Source organism: Ranitomeya variabilis, chromosome 5 (genome assembly GCF_051348905.1).
Source record: "Ranitomeya variabilis isolate aRanVar5 chromosome 5, aRanVar5.hap1, whole genome shotgun sequence".
Lineage (NCBI taxonomy): Eukaryota > Metazoa > Chordata > Amphibia > Anura > Dendrobatidae > Ranitomeya > Ranitomeya variabilis.
The window spans coordinates 439,858,056-439,883,248 of NC_135236.1; the positions used below are offsets into that span (position 1 = coordinate 439,858,056).

The 25,193-nt window shown below is 46.4% G+C and overlaps 1 protein-coding gene across 14 annotated transcripts in view; it reads left to right on the plus strand.

The window, feature by feature from the left end:
* SYT1 (synaptotagmin 1) overlaps positions 1-25,193 on the plus strand; it is a 1,039,255-nt gene that overhangs the window by 748,783 nt on the left and 265,279 nt on the right. For all 14 annotated transcript variants that reach the window (XM_077265350.1, XM_077265357.1, XM_077265356.1 and 11 more), the window contains one exon: positions 11,884-12,052. In XM_077265350.1, coding sequence (XP_077121465.1) covers positions 11,899-12,052 — 154 coding nt within the window. In that variant the 5' untranslated portion in view covers positions 11,884-11,898. The remainder of the gene's footprint in view (positions 1-11,883; positions 12,053-25,193) is intronic.

Sequence of the window (25,193 nt, forward strand, 5' to 3'; positions counted from 1 at the left end):
CAGTAATGATGATGCAAAGGGAAAAAGTGCCTCTTTTCGTGATGCTCCTTGCACATGCTGAACCAAACACTTATGAAATGTGTCCCCACACAGCGTTACACCGTCCGGTAGGTGGAACTTTCCTTTGTCGTGTGACGCAGCACAGCCATCATTTTTACCCCCTTGGCGCCGTGCGCCCCCTCCTCAGCGTTGTTTGAATCTGTCCCGGAGCCTGCGCTGTTAGGTTAGCCCTTGGCCATGCACACATGTTGCGCTGCCCGTCTTCTGACCTCATTTGGTGTCAGGCTGGCTGCGCCTGTGCGGGTGCGCTGGCCGAGATCCCGCCTCGCAGTGTCGTCTAATGTAATCCCACCGCGGGCCTGTGATCCGTGCCCGTGCGCAGTGCATATCCTCTCCTCTCACTCCCCTCCCTACGGCTTCTTCAGACTGTGCGATGTCAGCTGGTCCCTAATAGCATGCCACGGCCGTGACACCGCACAGTCTGAAAAAGCCGTAGGGAGGGGAGTGAGAGGAGAGGATATGCACTGCGCACGGGCACGGATCACAGGCCCGCGGTGGGATTACATGAGACGACACTGCGAGGCGGGATCTCGGCCAGCGCACCCGCACAGGCGCAGCCAGCCTGACACCAAATGAGGTCAGAAGACGGGCAGCGCAACATGTGTGCATAGCCATGGGCTAACCTAACAGCGCAGGCTCCGGGACAGATTCAAACAACGCTGAGGAGGGGGCGAACGGCGACAAGGGGGTAAAAATGATGGCTGTGCTGCGTCACACGACAAAGGAAAGTTCCACCTACCGGACGGTTTAACGCTGTGTGGGGACACATTTCATAAATGTTAGGTTCCGCATGTACAAGGACCATAATTAAAAGAGCTAAGTTTACCTTTTCCAGCATTAGTGCTGTACACAATGGCTCTTTCAGCTACAAACGCCTGGGGGGGGGGGGGTTAAAGGTTTCCTTTCAACTTGCTCGAGTGCAGGCTTCGGCCTACACTCCGCTCCCCCTGCTCCTCCTGCTGACCCTGGGCTCTAACACCGCCAGTTTTTGCCCAGATGTGCTAGCTGCACAGAGAAAAACACCAGCCAATGTGTCAGTGGGGTCCAGCACCGCCAGCTGTTCCCCTGCTGTGTAGCCGGCAACGTGTCCTGCGACCGCCACGCAGACACAAGAACTGAAATTGAAGGGAACCTGTCCCCCCTCCCCCAGGTGTTTCTATGTTTTACAGCTACCTTGAACAGCAGTAATGCTGCATGTGTTCAAGGTGGCTCAGAAACTTATTCTCCTTGCCCATGTTGAAGTGAACACGTCTAAAATGTGTCCTCTGTGACCATTAAAACGTCCCTCAGGTGTGATTTGACTTTGTATTGACACACGCAACAAGCTCCTTGGTAACGCTGCCCGTCTTCTGGCATCATTGTTTGGCTGGCTGCGCTTCTGCGGCCGCCCTGACCCACACAACAGCCCTCGTTGTCTTATTTAATGGGACTGCGAGGGTGTGATTGATGGGCAGGATCAGTGCATCAGTTCGCCTGTCCCTCCTCTCCTTCCGCCTTCTTCGGACTGTGCGGCTTCATGGCCGTGGCATGCGATAAGGGATCAGATGACGCCGCACAGTCTGAAGCGGGTGTAAGGACCCGAGTGTGAGAGGCGAACATATGTGCTGCGCCAGGCCCTGAATCCCAGCCCCGCAGTGTTTTAACAATGTTAAGACACTGCGGGGCTGGGATTCATGGTCATCGCGAACCGCACCGGCCGACATTACATGATGCCAGAAGATGGGCAGCGCTAACGGCGCTAGGCCAGGGGATAACACGACAGCGCAGACTCCTGTACAGCAAATAACAACGCTCGGGAGGCTGCACCCAGCACCAAGGTGGGATTCTTGACACCTGTGCTGCGTCTCATTACAAAGGGAACTCTCGCCTCCATTACACAGTTTGACTGTATAAAGGGCTAAATGTTATACGTGTTCCATTCAGCGTGTGCAAGGAGAAAAATTACAAGAGCAACCTTTGACTTGCGCAGCACTGCTGCTGCATAAGCTGTGGCTCTTCTACTTTGTAACCCCTGAGGGGGGGTTAAAGGTGACTTTTGAAATCGGTTCAATTAGGCTTCGGCCTACACTCTGCTCCACCTGCAGAGCCCGGGCTCCAACAACGCTAGTTGCTGTCCGGAAGTGCTGGCTGCACAGAGCCAAACACCTCGCCAATGTGTCAGTGGGGTCCAGCACCGCCAGCTGTTCCCCTGCTGTGTAGCCGGCAACGTGTCCTGCAAAAGCCACGCAGACACAACACACCCAAAGCTGCCGCCTGTGCAGGCTTCGGCCTACACTCCCCTCCCCCTGCTCCTCCTCCTCCTGCTCCTCCTCCTGCTGTCCCTGGGCTCTAACACACCGCCAGTTTTTGCCCAGATGTGCTAGCTGCACAGAGAAAAACACCAGCCAATGTGTCAGTGGGGTCCAGCACCGCCAGCTGTTCCCCTGCTGTGCAGCCGGCAACGTGTCCTGCAAAAGCCACGCAGACACAAGAACTGAAATTGAAGGGAACCTGTCCCCCCTCCCCCAGGCGTTTTTACGTTATCCAGCCACCTTGTACAGCGGTAATGCTGCATGTGTGCAAGGTGGCTCAGAAACGTATTCTCCTCGCACATGTGGAACTGAAAACACGTCTGCAATGTGTCCTCTGTGTGACCATTTAACCGTCCCGGTGGTGTGACTTTCCTTTGTAATGACACGCTGCAACCCCCTTGGTAGCGCTGCCCGTCTTCTGGCATCATTGTTTGGCTGGCTGCGCCTCTGCGGCCGCCCTGACCCACACAACGCCCCTCGGTGTCTTATTTATTGGGACTGCGAGGGTGTGATTGATGGGCAGGATCAGTGCATCAGTTCGCCTGTCCCTCCTCTCCTTCCGCCTTCTTCGGACTGTGTGGCTTCATGGCCGTGGCATGCGATAAGGGATCAGATGACGCCGCACAGTCTGAAGCGGGTGTAAGGACCCGAGTGTGAGAGGCCAACATATGTGCTGCGCCAGGCCCTGAATCCCAGCCCCGCAGTGTTTTAACAATGTTAAGACACTGCGGGGCTGGGATTCATGGTCATCGCGAACCGCACCGGCCGACATTACATGATGCCAGAAGATGGGCAGCGCTAACGGCGCTAGGCCAGGGGATAACACGACAGCGCAGACTCCTGTACAGCAAATAACAACGCTCGGGAGGCTGCACCCAGCACCAAGGTGGGATTCTTGACACCTGTGCTGCGTCTCATTACAAAGGGAACTCTCGCCTCCATTACACAGTTTGACTGTATAAAGGGCTAAATGTTATACGTGTTCCATTCAGCGTGTGCAAGGAGAAAAATTACAAGAGCAACCTTTGACTTGCGCAGCACTGCTGCTGCATAAGCTGTGGCTCTTCTACTTTGTAACCCCTGAGGGGGGGTTAAAGGTGACTTTTGAAATCGGTTCAATTAGGCTTCGGCCTACACTCTGCTCCACCTGCAGAGCCCGGGCTCCAACAACGCTAGTTGCTGTCCGGAAGTGCTGGCTGCACAGAGCCAAACACCTCGCCAATGTGTCAGTGGGGTCCAGCACCGCCAGCTGTTCCCCTGCTGTGTAGCCGGCAACGTGTCCTGCAAAAGCCACGCAGACACAACACACCCAAAGCTGCCGCCTGTGCAGGCTTCGGCCTACACTCCCCTCCCCCTGCTCCTCCTCCTCCTGCTCCTCCTCCTGCTGTCCCTGGGCTCTAACACACCGCCAGTTTTTGCCCAGATGTGCTAGCTGCACAGAGAAAAACACCAGCCAATGTGTCAGTGGGGTCCAGCACCGCCAGCTGTTCCCCTGCTGTGCAGCCGGCAACGTGTCCTGCAAAAGCCACGCAGACACAAGAACTGAAATTGAAGGGAACCTGTCCCCCCTCCCCCAGGCGTTTTTACGTTATCCAGCCACCTTGTACAGCGGTAATGCTGCATGTGTGCAAGGTGGCTCAGAAACGTATTCTCCTCGCACATGTGGAACTGAAAACACGTCTGCAATGTGTCCTCTGTGTGACCATTTAACCGTCCCGGTGGTGTGACTTTCCTTTGTAATGACACGCTGCAACCCCCTTGGTAGCGCTGCCCGTCTTCTGGCATCATTGTTTGGCTGGCTGCGCCTCTGCGGCCGCCCTGACCCACACAACGCCCCTCGGTGTCTTATTTATTGGGACTGCGAGGGTGTGATTGATGGGCAGGATCAGTGCATCAGTTCGCCTGTCCCTCCTCTCCTTCCGCCTTCTTCGGACTGTGCGGCTTCATGGCCGTGGCATGCGATAAGGGATCAGATGACGCCGCACAGTCTGAAGCGGGTGTAAGGACCCGAGTGTGAGAGGCCAACATATGTGCTGCGCCAGGCCCTGAATCCCAGCCCCGCAGTGTTTTAACAATGTTAAGACACTGCGGGGCTGGGATTCATGGTCATCGCGAACCGCACCGGCCGACATTACATGATGCCAGAAGATGGGCAGCGCTAACGGCGCTAGGCCAGGGGATAACACGACAGCGCAGACTCCTGTACAGCAAATAACAACGCTCGGGAGGCTGCACCCAGCACCAAGGTGGGATTCTTGACACCTGTGCTGCGTCTCATTACAAAGGGAACTCTCGCCTCCATTACACAGTTTGACTGTATAAAGGGCTAAATGTTATACGTGTTCCATTCAGCGTGTGCAAGGAGAAAAATTACAAGAGCAACCTTTGACTTGCGCAGCACTGCTGCTGCATAAGCTGTGGCTCTTCTACTTTGTAACCCCTGAGGGGGGGTTAAAGGTGACTTTTGAAATCGGTTCAATTAGGCTTCGGCCTACACTCTGCTCCACCTGCAGAGCCCGGGCTCCAACAACGCTAGTTGCTGTCCGGAAGTGCTGGCTGCACAGAGCCAAACACCTCGCCAATGTGTCAGTGGGGTCCAGCACCGCCAGCTGTTCCCCTGCTGTGTAGCCGGCAACGTGTCCTGCAAAAGCCACGCAGACACAACACACCCAAAGCTGCCGCCTGTGCAGGCTTCGGCCTACACTCCCCTCCCCCTGCTCCTCCTCCTCCTGCTCCTCCTCCTGCTGTCCCTGGGCTCTAACACACCGCCAGTTTTTGCCCAGATGTGCTAGCTGCACAGAGAAAAACACCAGCCAATGTGTCAGTGGGGTCCAGCACCGCCAGCTGTTCCCCTGCTGTGCAGCCGGCAACGTGTCCTGCAAAAGCCACGCAGACACAAGAACTGAAATTGAAGGGAACCTGTCCCCCCTCCCCCAGGCGTTTTTACGTTATCCAGCCACCTTGTACAGCGGTAATGCTGCATGTGTGCAAGGTGGCTCAGAAACGTATTCTCCTCGCACATGTGGAACTGAAAACACGTCTGCAATGTGTCCTCTGTGTGACCATTTAACCGTCCCGGTGGTGTGACTTTCCTTTGTAATGACACGCTGCAACCCCCTTGGTAGCGCTGCCCGTCTTCTGGCATCATTGTTTGGCTGGCTGCGCCTCTGCGGCCGCCCTGACCCACACAACGCCCCTCGGTGTCTTATTTATTGGGACTGCGAGGGTGTGATTGATGGGCAGGATCAGTGCATCAGTTCGCCTGTCCCTCCTCTCCTTCCGCCTTCTTCGGACTGTGCGGCTTCATGGCCGTGGCATGCGATAAGGGATCAGATGACGCCGCACAGTCTGAAGCGGGTGTAAGGACCCGAGTGTGAGAGGCCAACATATGTGCTGCGCCAGGCCCTGAATCCCAGCCCCGCAGTGTTTTAACAATGTTAAGACACTGCGGGGCTGGGATTCATGGTCATCGCGAACCGCACCGGCCGACATTACATGATGCCAGAAGATGGGCAGCGCTAACGGCGCTAGGCCAGGGGATAACACGACAGCGCAGACTCCTGTACAGCAAATAACAACGCTCGGGAGGCTGCACCCAGCACCAAGGTGGGATTCTTGACACCTGTGCTGCGTCTCATTACAAAGGGAACTCTCGCCTCCATTACACAGTTTGACTGTATAAAGGGCTAAATGTTATACGTGTTCCATTCAGCGTGTGCAAGGAGAAAAATTACAAGAGCAACCTTTGACTTGCGCAGCACTGCTGCTGCATAAGCTGTGGCTCTTCTACTTTGTAACCCCTGAGGGGGGGTTAAAGGTGACTTTTGAAATCGGTTCAATTAGGCTTCGGCCTACACTCTGCTCCACCTGCAGAGCCCGGGCTCCAACAACGCTAGTTGCTGTCCGGAAGTGCTGGCTGCACAGAGCCAAACACCTCGCCAATGTGTCAGTGGGGTCCAGCACCGCCAGCTGTTCCCCTGCTGTGTAGCCGGCAACGTGTCCTGCAAAAGCCACGCAGACACAACACACCCAAAGCTGCCGCCTGTGCAGGCTTCGGCCTACACTCCCCTCCCCCTGCTCCTCCTCCTCCTGCTCCTCCTCCTGCTGTCCCTGGGCTCTAACACACCGCCAGTTTTTGCCCAGATGTGCTAGCTGCACAGAGAAAAACACCAGCCAATGTGTCAGTGGGGTCCAGCACCGCCAGCTGTTCCCCTGCTGTGCAGCCGGCAACGTGTCCTGCAAAAGCCACGCAGACACAAGAACTGAAATTGAAGGGAACCTGTCCCCCCTCCCCCAGGCGTTTTTACGTTATCCAGCCACCTTGTACAGCGGTAATGCTGCATGTGTGCAAGGTGGCTCAGAAACGTATTCTCCTCGCACATGTGGAACTGAAAACACGTCTGCAATGTGTCCTCTGTGTGACCATTTAACCGTCCCGGTGGTGTGACTTTCCTTTGTAATGACACGCTGCAACCCCCTTGGTAGCGCTGCCCGTCTTCTGGCATCATTGTTTGGCTGGCTGCGCCTCTGCGGCCGCCCTGACCCACACAACGCCCCTCGGTGTCTTATTTATTGGGACTGCGAGGGTGTGATTGATGGGCAGGATCAGTGCATCAGTTCGCCTGTCCCTCCTCTCCTTCCGCCTTCTTCGGACTGTGCGGCTTCATGGCCGTGGCATGCGATAAGGGATCAGATGACGCCGCACAGTCTGAAGCGGGTGTAAGGACCCGAGTGTGAGAGGCCAACATATGTGCTGCGCCAGGCCCTGAATCCCAGCCCCGCAGTGTTTTAACAATGTTAAGACACTGCGGGGCTGGGATTCATGGTCATCGCGAACCGCACCGGCCGACATTACATGATGCCAGAAGATGGGCAGCGCTAACGGCGCTAGGCCAGGGGATAACACGACAGCGCAGACTCCTGTACAGCAAATAACAACGCTCGGGAGGCTGCACCCAGCACCAAGGTGGGATTCTTGACACCTGTGCTGCGTCTCATTACAAAGGGAACTCTCGCCTCCATTACACAGTTTGACTGTATAAAGGGCTAAATGTTATACGTGTTCCATTCAGCGTGTGCAAGGAGAAAAATTACAAGAGCAACCTTTGACTTGCGCAGCACTGCTGCTGCATAAGCTGTGGCTCTTCTACTTTGTAACCCCTGAGGGGGGGTTAAAGGTGACTTTTGAAATCGGTTCAATTAGGCTTCGGCCTACACTCTGCTCCACCTGCAGAGCCCGGGCTCCAACAACGCTAGTTGCTGTCCGGAAGTGCTGGCTGCACAGAGCCAAACACCTCGCCAATGTGTCAGTGGGGTCCAGCACCGCCAGCTGTTCCCCTGCTGTGTAGCCGGCAACGTGTCCTGCAAAAGCCACGCAGACACAACACACCCAAAGCTGCCGCCTGTGCAGGCTTCGGCCTACACTCCCCTCCCCCTGCTCCTCCTCCTCCTGCTCCTCCTCCTGCTGTCCCTGGGCTCTAACACACCGCCAGTTTTTGCCCAGATGTGCTAGCTGCACAGAGAAAAACACCAGCCAATGTGTCAGTGGGGTCCAGCACCGCCAGCTGTTCCCCTGCTGTGCAGCCGGCAACGTGTCCTGCAAAAGCCACGCAGACACAAGAACTGAAATTGAAGGGAACCTGTCCCCCCTCCCCCAGGCGTTTTTACGTTATCCAGCCACCTTGTACAGCGGTAATGCTGCATGTGTGCAAGGTGGCTCAGAAACGTATTCTCCTCGCACATGTGGAACTGAAAACACGTCTGCAATGTGTCCTCTGTGTGACCATTTAACCGTCCCGGTGGTGTGACTTTCCTTTGTAATGACACGCTGCAACCCCCTTGGTAGCGCTGCCCGTCTTCTGGCATCATTGTTTGGCTGCCTGCGCCTCTGCGGCCGCCCTGACCCACACAACGCCCCTCGGTGTCTTATTTATTGGGACTGCGAGGGTGTGATTGATGGGCAGGATCAGTGCATCAGTTCGCCTGTCCCTCCTCTCCTTCCGCCTTCTTCGGACTGTGCGGCTTCATGGCCGTGGCATGCGATAAGGGATCAGATGACGCCGCATAGTCTGAAGCAGGTGTAAGAACCCAAGCGAGAGGCGAACATATGTACTGCGCCAGGCCATGAATCCCAGCCCCGCAGTGTTTAAACTATGTCAATACACTGCGGGGCTGTGATTCATGGGCATCGCGAACCGCACCGGCCAACATTAAATGAGGTCAGAAGATGGGCAGCGCTAACAGCGCTAGGCCAGGGGATAACACGACAGCGCAGACTCCTGTACAGCAAATAACAACGCTCAGGAGGCTGCACCCAGCACCAAGGTGGGATTCTTGACATCTGTGCTGCGTCTCATTACAAAGGGAACTCGCGCCTCCAACACAGTTTGACTGTATAAAGGGCTAAATGTTATACGTGTTTCAGTCAGCGTGTGCAAGGAGCGAAATTAAAAGAGCAACCTTTGACTTGTGCAGCACTACTGCTGCATAAGCTGTGGCTCTTCTACTTTCTAACCCCTGAGGGGGGGTTAAAGGTTACCTTTGAAATTGGTTCAAGTAGGCTTCGGCCTACACTCTGCTCCCCCTGCAGAGCCCGGGCTACAACACCGCTCGTTGCTGTCCGGAAGTGCTGGCTGCACAGAGCCAAACACCTCGCCAATGTGTCAGTGGGGTCCAGCACCGCCAGCTGTTCCCCTGCTGTGCAGCCGGCAACGTGTCCTGCAAAAGCCACGCAGACACTTGCTCTTGTACCTTCTGCTCCACATCCTGGTTCCAGTACCGTCAGCTGGTTCCGGGCAGAGCCTTTGGCTTAGGTGCCTCCCTCTGGGTATCCGAGTTCCACCAACGTCAGGTGGTCCTTGGTAGTGCTTTCAGGCACGGGTACCTCCTGCTTAGTAACCGGGTTCCAGTAACGTCAACTGGTCCTCGGTAGTTCCATTGGCTCTTGGACCTTCGGCTACCCATCCGGGTTCCAGCACCGTCAGCTGGTTCTCGGCAGTGTCTTTTGCTCTTGTACCTTCTGCTCCCCATCCTGGTTCCAGTACCGTCAGCTGGTTCCGGGCAGAGCCTTTGGCTTAGGTGCCTCCCTCTGGGTATCCGAGTTCCACCAACGTCAGGTGGTCCTTGGTAGTGCTTTCAGGCACGGGTACCTCCTGCTTAGTAACCGGGTTCCAGTAACGTCAGCTGGTCCTCGGTAGTTCCATTGGCTCTTGGACCTTCGGGTAGCCATCCGAGTTCCAGTTCCATCAGCTGGTTCTCGGCATTTTCTCAGCCTTCTTGTACCTTCTGCTACATTTCCAAGTTCAAGAGACTAAACACGATGACCCGGAAGAACACCCCTAAGATGACGACGACACCAGAGACGACAACCACCGTGATGACGACGACCCTGGAGACGATGACCCTGAAGACCACCCCGATGACGACGACCCCGGAGACCACCCCGATGACGACGACCCCGGAGACGACGACCCTGGAGACGACGACGACCTGGAAGACCGAGAAGCAGAAGAACAAGAGGCTGCAGAACAAAGAGCAGAAGGACATTAAGCATAACACAAAATATCAGAGCAAAAAAATATTATGTAAATTATAAGCAGAAGAAGACTAAGCAGTGTATGGGGGTGAGTCCGTTCCTCCTCGTGGTGCCCCTGGATAAAGCCTGATGCTGCAGGCCAAACTGAACGCGGACAAATGTAACTGGTTTGTGACAGGCAGAACGGAAGGTGTAATCTTCAAACTTTTATAGATAACAACTACGGGAATGCCTGTCACAAATAAGAATATGATGAAGAAGTTGAATATGATGAAGATAATAGTAAAATAAAAAGAATATGAACAATGTAACCCAAAAAATAATAGGTAGAAGATGAAGAAGAAGATGAATAAGGTGAAGAAGTTGATGTCAAAGAAGCTGATGATGAGGATAATTAAGAAGAAAGCGTGGGAGAAGTAAAAAAGAAGGTGAAGGGCGTGGAAGTAGTGAAACATCAATATCTGACATAAAAAAAAAAAAAAATAACATAGTCAAATTCTTTCTAACGCCGAACTTCATAAAAAAAAAATAAAAATCCTGCTATTCTATTACATTGGGCTAAACCTCTGTCCCTTTAATATCTCCGCCACGTCCCCCAATACATCCTACATTATTCTTAGTTGTTTTCCTTCATGTAGAATGAACCTACAAGTTTATAAAGGGTTTATTTTAATTCCGATATTTTCGTCCCATTGACTTGCATTGGGATCGGGTATCGGTATCGGATTGGATCCGATATTTTGACGGTATCGGCCGATACTTTCCGATACCGATACTTTCCGATATCGGAAAGTATCGCTCAACACTACTCACTAGTAATGAGCGAGTATACTAATTGCTCGGGTTTTACTGAGCACGTTCGGGTGATCTCCGAGTATTTGTTAGTGTTCAGAGATTTAGTTTTCATCGCAGCAGCTGAATGATTTATAGCTAGTAGCCAGCCTAAGTACATGTGGGGGTAACCTGGTTGCTAGGGAATCCCCACATGTAATCAAGCTGGCTAGTAGCTGTAAATCATTCAGCTGCCGCCATGAAAACTAAATCTCCAAGCAGTCATAAATACTCGGAGACCAACGAAGCGTGCTCGGGAAAACCCGAGCAACAAGTACCCTCGCTCATCACTAGTACTCACCTCACCTCTCCCCTATCTGTCTGCCCTAGTTGCTTGATGTCCACAATTTGTCTCATAATCCCTCTTCTTACAGCCACCAGTTACTAAAATCCTGAGACTCTTTACAGTAGGCTGGACATTGCAACCTTAGATGCACATGCGCAGTGACTTTGCTGGTCACGGCTGGAAGTCCCTGCCTATCATTAAGAGGCCGGTGGTTTCAGCATCCAACTATGGTAAGAAGAGGCACCGATGACAGATGGGGAACTGTGAGTAGCAGGGGTGCCTAGGGAGCCGAGGTAAATGTTAGTTGTTTTATTTTTTTAACATGTTTTGGGTGCAGAAATAAATGGTGGCCAGCTGATAATCATTTTGAAGAATTTGCTTAGAGTGAATTGCAAAAAATCCATATTCTAGAGAGCCATGAACTCAACTGTTGATAGTGTAACTCAAATTTTCACAGCCAAGCAATACTCAACATATTGTGACTCTTAACAAAGTAACGAACTTTATGGAGTTAGAAATTTTCTCTAATGAAAAAAAAAATTCCAATCCAAAGCTGGAAATTCACTTTGATTCTTAACACAAAAATGATTTTCATATTTTACCATGATAATTAACTGTACATTATCTATCACTTAGACACTTACTATCACTTATAATAACGCTTATGAGACTACATTGTCACCGGTGAAATAGTAAAATGTTTTCTTTGTACTTGCTAAATATTATATGAAGCGCAGAAATGAATGCACAAGTGGAGTAATATTTGTTTAGTGAGCAGGTGCACTACAGATGCAGCTTTTGATGATTTCAGGGGATCGGAGATGGCTTCATCTTTTATCTTTAGAAATAATATTTTTCCCTTTATCTTTCATCTAAAACAGTTCCTTGGGGCCAAAATGAAGTCCCAGCAGATGACAGCACCCCAAACAACAGTTGTTGCACCTGCATTACGGGAGAATGCCACAGAAGCCGTGGCCCCAAGCGATGGGAAGGATAATCACTTTTCAAAGATCAAAGAGAAATTCATGAATGAGCTGAATAAAATTCCATGTAAGTAAAGCAATTGGGAAGCTTGCACTTTTTATTAGTAATAATAACATTATACCATACCATTAGACCAGTAATTTACTTTTTATTATAATAATATATTCAGAATGAGCTTTCAGTATAGTTAGATTTTTTGTTCAACTTTCTAGCTTCACTAATGTCATTCGAGAATAATGCATTTAATGAATTCTGAATGATCTCCGTTTTTCATTATGATGTAAATCCTGTCTATTGAAAATAATAATCTAAAGTCCAAAGTTTTAGTATTTTTGTGTATTTATGTAGGGCACACAGTGACTATATTATATTTCAGGGTGTGATGCACAATTATCTGTCATGTATACTGTGGAGCTTAATTTTCATGAATGTAAAGGGGTTTACTTGACATGTAATATTGACCAACTATACAAAGATTAGGTCATCAATAACCATTCGGTGGTGATCTGACAACTGGCACTCATACAAATCAGCCATTATCAGCTCAGGCTGCAGCCGAATTTAAGTAACAGTAGAGCCCCATGTAACGTGTACCAGCTGCCACCGGGAACTACAGATCAGTTTTTATTCTCTTAGTGGTCAATCTGCAGTACCGCTGTTCATCTCTTATCAATATAGTCATATGGCCATCATAGGACCTGATAACAACTGATCGTTGGAGGTGATGGGTGTTGGACCCCAACCGATCTGGTATTGATAAGCTTTCCTAAGGATACATCCTCAATATATGCCTGGACAACCCTTGAAACAAGAGTTAATTATTAAAAGTGATTTTGTATTTAAATGATATTTCAACTTTAGTGATTCCTTAGGCCTAATTCCTTTAGCGACTACTTAATCCGTATGCCAAAAGAACATTGATATTATGCTGGTCTTGATTTTCGATGGTCAACATAACAGGTGCATTGCCAACCTTTATTATGGGTTACATGCTCCCAAATTAACAATAATCACCACTATAATACTCAAATAAGAACACAACAGAAGGTGTAGAATTAATGTAGCTTAGACCTAATACCAGAGGAGACCTAATGCCTTCCATGATATTTTTGCAGACACCGTTAAAGATTTATAAATGGCACATTGTGGCTCTTGTACAAATTTTGCATTTGGCCCCAAATTTCAGGTTACTGACGTGGAGAAATAATATGTCCAATGTTAATTCTAGTTATGTTTCTTAGTGTGAGATCACTCCCCTTTTTTTAACTAAATGAATATGAGCCTGATTGAAAGTGACCCAAAGCATATCAAATACATTACTTACATTCATTATAATTGAGTACTAAATGTGCCATTAGTTAGGCTATGCACTTGGATATTTTTCACATAAGATATATTTTCACCGTTTGGGAGGCAGAAAGGATTAAAACTGTATATCATCTTTATGCAAATCACTCTTTGCACTGATGGAATATGAAGTGACAAAATATTCCCACATATGTCTTTCAAGAATGATCATGTAGGACTCTAAATTGGGATGAATAATGCACTGTGACCAATAATGACAGATAAATTAGAATATTAATTGATTTTCATCCCTGAGATGGATCTTGGCAATCTGGCAGATGCCGTGTTTGCAGAATTGATAGCAAACAGATTTTCTGTGTCACATAAAATTCCCCTTTGCTTGAAGAGAGGTGTTATGATGGCTGTAGCTTGCATGTCATTAATAGAGACGTGTGCAGTGTCCAGAGTGTCCGGCAAGGACAAAACATCATTGGCATTTTATAACTAGGAAACAAAGACATTAATACTGTGATCACCTGGCAAAGAACATAAACTCATAATGCTGAAATTTTTCTTTTTTTCTTAGTATTTATTTCTCAGCGGCTTACTTCAGATCATTAAAGTTAACAAACTGTCAATGTCTACTGTTTAGCATTTCAATAACAATTAATTAAGTGAAGATAAACTTTTCTGTGTTCTAATAATTACAAAAGGAATGTGGAAGGATTGCAAAATGAGTCAATCATAAAGCTTTGAGGTGGACTTACCATGGGTACTACATGTGTTGATACATAGGTTTTCACAGATTATAGGGGCCACTATCACAATAAAAACTATTTCCTACTCCTTATTACGGATCATTTAGACATCTGTGATTTTACTGTTTGAGAAAATCACTCCCAGTTCAACCACTGGTTTTGATCAGTTTCATCAGAGATTGATCAGATTGTCAGTTTTTGCCATTAGAGTTTGGGCAGAGTTACATCAGTTTTTCTTGTATTAAAAAACGAAAAATGAGATTATAGAGGTTTCTCAAGCTTCTACTATCAAAAAGTCCTTGAAAATGAACAGCACACAGATGGCTATCTGGTTTGTTTGAGTGCTATCTGGTTTGTTAACAGACCCCTAACTTGCATTGGCGAAACTGTCCCAACACCCTTACAAGTTTCCCTACTTTTGTGAGGACCACTCAATTCGAGGAAAAAAATCGGACATGGGAACTACCTCAAAGACTATAATAGCTAAAAATGCCATCCATGATAAGAAATACTTGGTATGTACATGTGAAAAAAGCCAGCATGTCAACTCACTGACTAGTAAAACACATGTTTTGTGAGATAGACAGTCTAAGTTACATTTTTCATTCTGTATACAGTAATTTTCTTTTATATGATTTAAAAACAAATAATAACTCTCTCGTTCACAAAAATGATTGTTTAAGTAGTGCAAAAGCTCAATAGAGTCACTTGTAGCTAGGAAACACACTGTCTCTTAGGGCAGGATTCCAATGACCATACATACCCTCATCTGAAGAATAGGGTCGATTATGCAAATCGCTCTCAAACTCTGTCAGCGTCAGTGATTCTCTCGGTTGAGGAGAAGATTGAGAAAACATTCTTTCCATTCTCTCCATCCTGTCAGTCTGTGGAAATCGGATTGTACTTAGATAACTTGTTGACTTACATGGCCAAGTGTGATCCATATGTAGGATCAAATTCGGGTGTGCAGTAATTTTTTTCCTCGAACCGACTGTGGAGATGGAAAAACTGGACATGTGCGCTGCTTCATAGACTATCATTGGTCCGAATGCGATCCAGTGCTTTGCCAGATTGTACTTGGACAACAAATACACTCATCTGCACAAGCCCTTATTGATTTTGATTTGATATGATTTTTGCATACAATAATCTGTAATTGTACTTCAAATGCAGCAGGACGAATGCCAGCAACACTATTTCACTGAGCAATCAAACTAAGTGTGACTCTACTGCTGGCACCTCTCCTACCTCTCTCTTCCCCTAATTCATTCTCTGTGTTATTCACAGAATACCGCACTCATCTTCTACACTACTGCAATTGTAGAACACATGACTGTCTCCAGTATTATAAACATAAGGGAGAATGACCTCGGGGAAATCAAAACATCCAACACCGTGGAGACACCATCACGTCTTTCTCAACGCAGTGATCTAGAACACTGCCTCCATCCCTAATGGGAAATATGCAAATGCATGTCGAAAAGCCGCGGAGACACCATCACGTGTTTCTCAACATAAGCAATGAATAGCCAGGTATTTCACCGGGAAGGAACAACCACGGGAAGGGCAGCATCCAATAAAGGAAAACCACCTATGCCAAAACATGGTATCCATCCACAGACAGCTGTTTCAGGGTATTTGCCCCTCATCAGTTTTGAGTAGGAAACTGGCTATTAAGAGCAGTGCCTAGTGAAAAGACTTTAAACATAAGGGTGAATGACCTCAGGGAGATCAAAACATCCAACACCATGGAAACGCCATCACGTGTTTCTCAACGCAGTGATCTAGAACACTGCCCCCATCCCTAATGGGAAATATGCAAATGCATGTAGAAAAGCCACAGAGACACCATCACGTGTTTCTCAACGCAAGCAATGAATAGCCAGGTCTTTCACCGGGAAGGAACAACCACGGGAAGGGCAGCATCCAATAAAGGAAAGCCATCTATGCCAAAACATGGTATCCATCTACAGACAGCTGTTTCGGCACTGCTCCTAATAGCCAGTTTCCTACTCCACACTGATGAGGGGCAAATACCCCGAAACAGCTGTCTGTGGATGGATACCATGTTTTGGCATAGGTGGTTTTCCTTTATTGGATGCTGCCCTTCCCGTGGTTGTTCCTTCCCGGTGAAAGACCTGGCTATTCATTGCTTGCATTGAGAAACACGTGATGGTGTCTCCGCGGCTTTTCTACATGTCTCCAGTATTAGTCCAATGCTTTAAAACTTTTGCTATCGCTATTGCTGATCTTTGAGCACCGATGTCCTGTCTATATTCTAAATCACAATAAAATGGCTACTGCATTCCCTGTCAAGGCTTTTATACAGGCTATGACAGTCCCTCCTGTTTAGCTGAACAATACAATATAATTTGATAGCTCTAAGGCATTACTGGTGAAACTTGCAGGATCGCTCCTGGGGGTTTTGTCAGCCTTCTATGGCTAATGCAGTCTTCTGCAATGCATAAAAAGTCAGCAGACATTTTGTGGCTATTTGCACAAACCGAATAACAAATTGTTAGAATTTGCTGGGAGTTTCATTAAATTCAACTCGACTTTGATTTACATTAAAATGATTTGTTTATTTCTAATGAATAGGTAGAAAGGTTTATTTCCATGTTCATATATGAGAAAAACTGCAAAGTGCTCATCAAAGCAAGTAGCTTTGTAATTTACTTGTTATTAAAAATACTGTCTATTGTCAGGAATATAGTGATTTGTTTATTTTAATGTTTCTGGCTTGTTGCCTCGGTGTACAGTGTAACAGCGCTGTACAAACATTCACAGTATTTACAAGCTCTTTTAAAATAGAAATCATCAAAAGAGTATTAGGCTGCCTAAATGGCCCTTCCAAAAAAAATCAGACATAAAACAAAGCAAAACGGAAGCTATGTGCCATAAAATGATTCCAATTTTATTAGTATTAAAACAATGAAAATAGATTGAAAATGTGAAAAAAGGGGACAACAGTGCAAAAAAAGCAACCATTTTAGGGAACACAGTAACACAATAGTATAACATATGTTAAATACAGAAAATCTTGTAAAGTTCTACCAATGCAAGGGAGGAGGGATATACACATCAAAATCATTAAGGAGCAAACCAGCTTCCAAAAAAAGAGTTATCCATATATCCCCAATCCAACAATAATGGAATTATTCTCCTCACATGCAATAGATATTCTTGTGTCTAGGGTCAATATAAGTAACAGCAATTGAAGTGCCTGAGGGTATATCCCTTAAGAAAAACTTTACTGGTAATGAAGGATTTAGGCAAAGAGAGCAAAGTGAAAAAAAAGTGACATGCCTCCCCTGGAAAAAGCGAAACGCAAAACACGTCAGGGTGTCAATGCCACTTAAAGGTACAGTGCCCACTTACAATCAATGATTCCTTTTTTTCACTCTGCTATGAATGCCGACCACTGTGCGGCACTCAATGCCAACCCATCGGTGCCCCGCAATCATATGGGGCACTGATGAATGGGATTAGTGACGCACATTTGGCACGAGAATGATAAATGCCCCTGTCAGAGTTTGACAATGACATTTAACATGTTAACAGCTGTGGGTGGATCACGATTCTACCCATGGCTGTTAGGGGCACATGACAGCTGATCAAATCAGCTGTCATGTATTAAAAAAGATGCAGGCTCAGCACTGGAGCCCGCATCAAAGGGGGATGCATGACATATGATATGTACCTACATGTACCTATGTTGTGAAGGGTTTAAAGAGACCCTCATTTTTCGTTTGCATTCAATTCCTTTGTCTTAAAAGGGTTTTCTCAAATTTTGCTTAGGAGTGCATCAGTCCTTTGCCTCTCAGAATACTGCATGCTGGGAATAAAGCACTGCTACTTGAGACCAACGACATCCTCATCCCACTTAGCTAAACTGTGCACTCTCTAAACCTGCAAGCAGAAGCATCTTTGCCTGTGCAGCATCAGAGGAGCACAGTCTTTTGGCCAGCTCTAGAGCAGAGCTATATAGGAAATAGCTGATGATAGCCTGAAGCTTTGGCTGTTATTTAGGCAATGAGCAGTAAACCATAGTATTACAAATCCCTCTATTTTTGATCACAAAGAAAAGTTTTCATAACAATTAAATTACAAAGGTGCATGTTTTTACAATGACTTTGCGAATATAATGATTTACCATGATGAGAATATACTTTTAAAATGTGTCAGAAAGTCCTTTTGGCCCATTAAGTGCCAGCAACCAGAAGTAACTAGTACCTTATCTTAGCCACTCTCTTAGGCCTGTCGCACACGTCCGGATAATTCCGGTACCGGAAAAAATTGGTACCGGAGTTATCCGTGTCCGTGTGTCCGTGAGCTGACGTAGGCCATCCGTGTGGCACACGTGCGGCAGCCGTGTGCCGCCTGGGTACCACACGGACCGTGCAGGAGAGACAGCGCTACAGTAAGCGCTGTCCCCCCAGCATGGTGCTGAAGCCGCCATTCATCCGTTCTCTCCAGCGCTCGCTGGGGAGAAGGGATGAAAAATCTTTTTTTTTTGTTTTTTTGTGTTTAAAATAAACTTTAGGGCATCCTCCCCCCTCCCACCATTTGTGCACCCGGCCGCCGGCATTAAAATACTCACCCGCCTCCCTCGACGCTTGCTCTCCGCCCCGCAGCTTCTCCTGCACTGAGCGGTCACGTGGGGCCGCCGATTACAGTCATGAATATGTGGCTCCACCTCCCATAGGGGTGGAGCTGCATATTCATTTCTGTAATGGGCGGCCCCACGTGACCGCATACAGTAGAAGCTGCGGCCAGCACAGGACACTGCGAGGGAGCCGGGTAAGTATTTTAATAACAGCGGGCGGCTGCACAGGGGGTGGGAGGGGGGTGTCGACATGGATCTTTATGTTAAACACGAGAAACAAAAAAAAAAAGGATTATTCATATCTTCTCTACAGCAAACGCTGCTGCAGAGAAGATATGAATGGCGGCTTCAGCACCATGTTGGGGGGGACGGCTCTTACTGTAGCACTGTCTCCTGCATGGCACACGGACTGCACACGGACAACGTCCGTGTGTGGTACGTGTTTTACATGGACCCATTGACTTTAATGGGTCCGTGTAATACGTGCGCTCCCACGAACACTGACATGTCTCAGTGTTTGGCACACGGAGACACGGTCCACAAAAAATCAATGACATCTGCACAGATGCATTGATTTCAATGTGTCTACGTGTGTCAGTGGCTCCGGTACGTGAGGAAACTGTCACCTCACGTATCGGAGCCACTGACGTGTGAAACCGGCCTAATGAGTATCTCTTTATTTTAACATTGCATCCGGCCTTTTTGAAATAAAGATACTATGAACCAGACCAATGACTACAGTAACAGAAAAACAAAATTAGTGCAACCCAGGTATATGGCAGAATTTTACCTTTATGCTGTACAACTACCTATTGTCTGCAATGTAACATTTACATTTTGTTCCAGTTCATTCAAATTTCTTACTAGTGGCAGTTGAGAGGTTAAATATTTTTCACAGAGAAAAATTAATTTGTTGCTCATTTTAATGAAATCACAAAATCTGACATGTCCAAATTGCAATACTAAATCTTCTAATGTATTGTTCCCATTATGAAATAACTATGTACTTCTTCAGATTACACACTTTCCTTGACAGCTTTGAATTGGTAGTCATGCTTCATCTGACATTTTTAATTTAACTTTTTAAATCAAGTTCCTTAATAATTATAAACGTCAGTGTATTAACTCCATATGCAAACCACAAAGAACAGAAATGAATCTGTACGGTATTATGAAGCATGCCCACAAATTACAAAATGCAAATGGATTGCAGATTGTGTACCGTTTCCTTCTGAAAAGGCACAGCCAAATTACGTCTTACATGATTTATAACACATTTCTGTTTTTATTATTACTTATTTTTTTAGCTTCAAATAATTATAAAAGAAAATACCTTTTTAGAACGTAAATGATCAATATGTCGCCTTTGGGACCACCTCATTTTTGTATAGCTGAAGTCCCATGACTACATTTAGAAACTTTTAAGAAGAAAAACTTTTTTAATTTTGGAACGCTAATGCTTCTTTGAGCTGAGAGACTCACCATTTTGTTAATATTGCAAGACGCTTGTTACATGGGCACTAAACGTGTTTTTTTATAATTCCAGTCTCATAAAGGTGGTCTCCATTTTGCCATTGTCAGTGGTGAGTTAGCAACACATGCATGGTTATTCTCTGTTGAAGTCTATAGGACATTCAGAAAAAAGTCAAATGATGTTTTTAATAGTGATTGGACCCCTGATGGCAAAACATTTTTAGTATATCTTATATAAAAAATATAATATATATTAAATATATAAAAATTTAATATATCATGACTATGCACTTCACCTCCCAATACGGCGGGACTTCATTAGAATTTTTGGATATAATTGTCTGGATTATTAACACAGAGGTGTACTGAAAACCGTCGTCCACTAATTCACTGCTGCATTATAATAGTGCCCCTTTAATACCAAGCAGTCTATACCATATAGTCAATTTCTTAGACTGAAAAGATCTAATAGTTCTAAGGAGGGTTTTGAGAAGTCGTCTGTTGAGTTGCACAATAGGTTTAGGGAAAGTGGGTACCCTAGACCTCTTCTAGATATAACATTTGTTAAATCCAAACAGGATAATCTGGTTGTGAGTAAAAAGGAAAAAAAAAAAGGAGAATCATCTTCAGTTTCAAATATGGCCCCGTGGACAATTTCATCAGATCCACGATCAAGAAGAACTGGTACATATTGGAACATGACACACATCTCTCTGAGATTGTGGCCAGAGGTCCCCTTATTTTATGTAGACGAGCCACCAACTTGAGGGACAGCTTAGTACATAATCAGATGAAAACTTCAAAAACTAATTGTTTAGAAGCAGGTATCCCAAAAGGTAACCATAAGTGTGGGCAGTGTTCTTTTTGCTCTCAGCATATTACAGGTGGTTCATTATTAATAGAGACTGTTTCACATCAAGTGCGTGATTTTATTTCCTGCAAAACTAACTGTGTTGTTTATGTTTCATATTGTCCATGTATTTTCTTTTATGTTGGGAAAACTATGCGCCCTTTATTTGTAAGATTCAGGGAACATTGCAATTCTATTCTTACAGGTAAGGGGGTCCCGCGGTTAATTAATCATGCCAGAGAATCGCATGAGGGGAACCTTTGGGTTCTTACCTTTGCAGGACTGGAAAAAGTTGTTCTACCTCTGTAAGAAGGTGATCTCCATAAGCCCCCTCTTAAAAAAGAAGCAAGGTGGATCTTGCGCACATAAGCGCTAGATTCCACCGGCTTCAATGATCAGGTGCATATGTCCATCTTTCTCTAAATACAATGTTTTATTTAACATGGTTTTAATCATTGGATGTATAATTTGTGATTTATGTTCATTTGTGTTTTCACTATTATTGACATTTATTTTTGTGCTTTGTCTGTATTAGGGTGGGAGGTGTGGGAGGGACTGAGCCTACTTTAGTTATTTAAGTCCGCTCCAGCCCCTCCTACCTTTGTGACCCGTAGAAGAGCAATTGTGCGAAATGGCTGTCATCCTCACACTCCATTTCCACTATCCTACCAAAGATGTTTAAAGGTGACTAAATAATGACTGATCAGTATACCCACAACATAAATTTTAGAATGGCACAGCAGCAGTCAGCCATAGGTCATGCATAAGGTATCAGGTTCTAGGCCAGCACCTATAGTTTTTAATTTAAGTTTAAATTAAGATCAGGTGAGTAAGCGGCCAGTGTAAGCTTTCTTTGCTGGGAGCCCTAATACCTCATGCAACAGCTCAAACTGGAGTTTTGCTCAGCCACACGCAGGTGCCACAAACATCAGTTTCGTAGATTACTATTTGTAGAAAAAAAGTAAGGATAGTAATACAGGTAGTTGACTGATGATCAGTTCACCCACAGTAGAAATATTAGAATGTAGCAGAAAGCCATGGGCCATGCTTGAGGTATAAGGCTCTGGGCCAGCATATAGAGCTTTGAATTGAAGTTTCAATTAATATGAGGTGGGTGAGGGAGCGGTGTAAGCCTGCTGTGCTGAGAGCCGTGATACCTCATGCAACAGCTCAAACTGCTATTCTGCGCAGCCACACTCAGGTGGCACAAATATCAGCTTGGTAGACCACTAATGTTATAAAAATGTAATGATAGTAACACAGGTAGTTGAATGAAAGTAAGTGCAGGCCTGCCAGTCTGGGAGACCTACTGCTAGAGGCAACACACATGAAAGAGACCCAACTTGGAGTGCAAACATTTAAAAAAATTATTATCACACACCACTAAAGTGGGATCAATTTCCTCAGAGTAGAAATAGTATAATGGGCCTCTGACACACCTTCTACTACAGGCATCATACCAAATGGAGACCCAACTTGAAGTCTCCACATTTCCAAAAAATATTGTCACACACCACTAAAGTGGCATCAATTTCCCCAAGTAGAAATAGCATAATGGTTTTTTGAGACCCTTTGCACTAAAGGCAACCCACCAGATGGAGAAACAACTTTGAGTCTCCATATTTCAAAAAATTGTTTGGAATATCAGCAGCAATAGCAACTAGGGTTGAGCGACTTTTATTTTTATAGGATCGGGTCGGGTTTCACGAAACCCGACTTTCTCAAAAGTCGGGTCGAGTGAAATCGGCCGATCCTATAAAAAAGTCGGGGTCGGGGTCGGCCGAAACACGAAACCCAATGCAGTGCAATGGGATACTATGGTTCCCAGGGTCTGAAGGAGAGGAAACTCTCCTTCAGGCCCTGGGATCCATATTAATGTGTAAAATAAAGAATCAAAATAAAAAATATTGGTATACTCACCCTCGGATGCGCCCTGCTTCTTTCCGGCAGCCTTCCTTCCTAAGAATGAGCGCGTGAAGGACCTTAGATGATGTCGCGGCTTGTGATTGGTCGCGTGACCGCCCATGTGACCGCTCGCGACCAATCACAAGCCACGACGTCACCGCAGGTCATTCACACGCTCATTCTTAGGAAGGAAGGCTGCCGGTTAGTACCAGGGCGCGTCCGAGGGTGAGTATATCAATATTTTTTATTTTGATTCTTTATTTAACACTTAAATATGGATTCCGATACCAATTCCCCATATCGCAAACATATCAGGACTCGGTATCGGAATTCCGATACCAGATTCAGAAGATCGCCGACCTCATGGCCGACCCCACACAGGGGTCGGGTCGGATTTCATGAAACCCGACTTTGCCAAAAGTCGGCGACTTCTGAAAATGGCCGACCCATTTCGCTCAACCCTAATAGCAACAGCAGGCTCAGAAGCTATGGCAAAGGTGTCACAGACTGCAATAATGCAAGATCAGTACATCACACTAAAAACTACACTATCGCCTAGTCTGCGACTGGGGTGAAAACGTCATTGGAGATCCATGACTTGTTTATGTTGATAAAGGTTAGGCAGTCTACACTTTCAGGGGACAACTGCATTCTCTTATTCATCAGGACACCACCAGTAGTGCTGAAGACAAGTTCTGGGAGAACGCTGGCTGCCGGGCATAACAAAACCTCCAAGGCGTGGCAGGCGAGCTCAGGCCACTCTTAAATTTTTGAAGATCAGAATGCAAAAAGTTCCCCCTGACGGCATTTATATTGAGCTTGAGATACTCCTGCACCATCCTCTTCAGTCATTCACAATGTGTCAGACTTGTGGTCTGTTCTGCTGGTGTACTGATTGGTCTAAAAAATGTGTGAAGCGGCTCACAGATATTGCTTATGCCACTTACATTGCTGCTGCTAATGTTTTTGCGTTGATGACTCCACATTCTCTGGGACTGAAAGTCTATAACGGCGATGCACACTGTCTGCCTCTCTGCTGTCTTGGGGAAAACCATGCTTAAGATTGTCTACAAGCATGTTTCAATATTCCAGCATGCGCACATCCATTTCCAGGGGGGAAAGCATCTGGCAAAATGTATTCTTGTAATGTGGATCTATCAGATTTACAACCCTGTAGTTAGCACTATTTCTAAAGCTAACAATGCTGGCATCAAGTTGCAGATAATGTAGCAAGAAAGCGCTCATGTATTGGGTGCTTCCTTAAGTTCAAAGTCCATGGTGTGTTAGTGGCAGGGTAGCACTCAAGCTTGTTTCCTCAGTCCCCTTTCGCCAACCACAGACAACAGAGAAAGGATCATTATCCTCTTCATCATGTGCCCATCACCTCTTACTCCTCGTTCTCCTCCATTTTTTCCTCAACTCTTGCACCTTCAGTAACAGTTTGTCTAGTACTATGAGACCCATCCGCATTCTCCCCTGCTTCCACCTCTTCCTGTGGGATCACCACCTCCTTCCGCAGACTATTCAAAGTGTGCTGTAGCATGTAGAAGACCGGAACAGTGATCCTGATGATGTCAGCGCTAACCATCTTAGTAGTCATTTCAAAACTCTGCAGAAGGGTGCATCTGTGCCCACTCTGAAAGCGTGATTTGCACCACGTCCATACTGCGTTGGCCCGGGCTATGCAAAAAGACATACTGCACCAGGGCTTGTCGCTGCTGCCACAGTCGCTACAAAATGTGCAGAGTGAAATTCACTCTTCGGCTTTGCTGACCTATACACCCCACTCCTAGCATAAAACAAGTGCCCCCCCGCTCACAATACAGAACCACTACCATAGCCAAAGTTCTAACAAAAGCATTGATGGAAAAGCATTCATTTGCCTAAATGTTTGAGGAAAAATGCTCAGGAATCTGAACACAAATAACACAAATTCAAATGAAAAGTGGTCTCTATAGAACAGGATTTATATCTTCTTTACTAAAGTTAACCATATAAATTAGACTTTGGCAGAACCAAACAGATGACCTTGAGGCTGACATTGGTTAATCAAATATTAAGAAAAGAAGAAGCATATTGAATTTTAACATAGCCAATTCTTTAGTTTTCTGGTAAGATAATCTGCCACCAGAGTTGTCTCTGAACAGAGTTTGATCATAGCATGATCACAGCATTATCCAATTCATTGTGGATGAGAAGAAGATGGAGAAAATAATTTCTCCATCTTCTCCATTATGTCAGTCAGTAGAAATCAGACTGCACTCAGATGTCATCTGAGTGCAATCCAATGGTTTCCACAGGCTCATTAACTTGCACCGCCTATTGCAA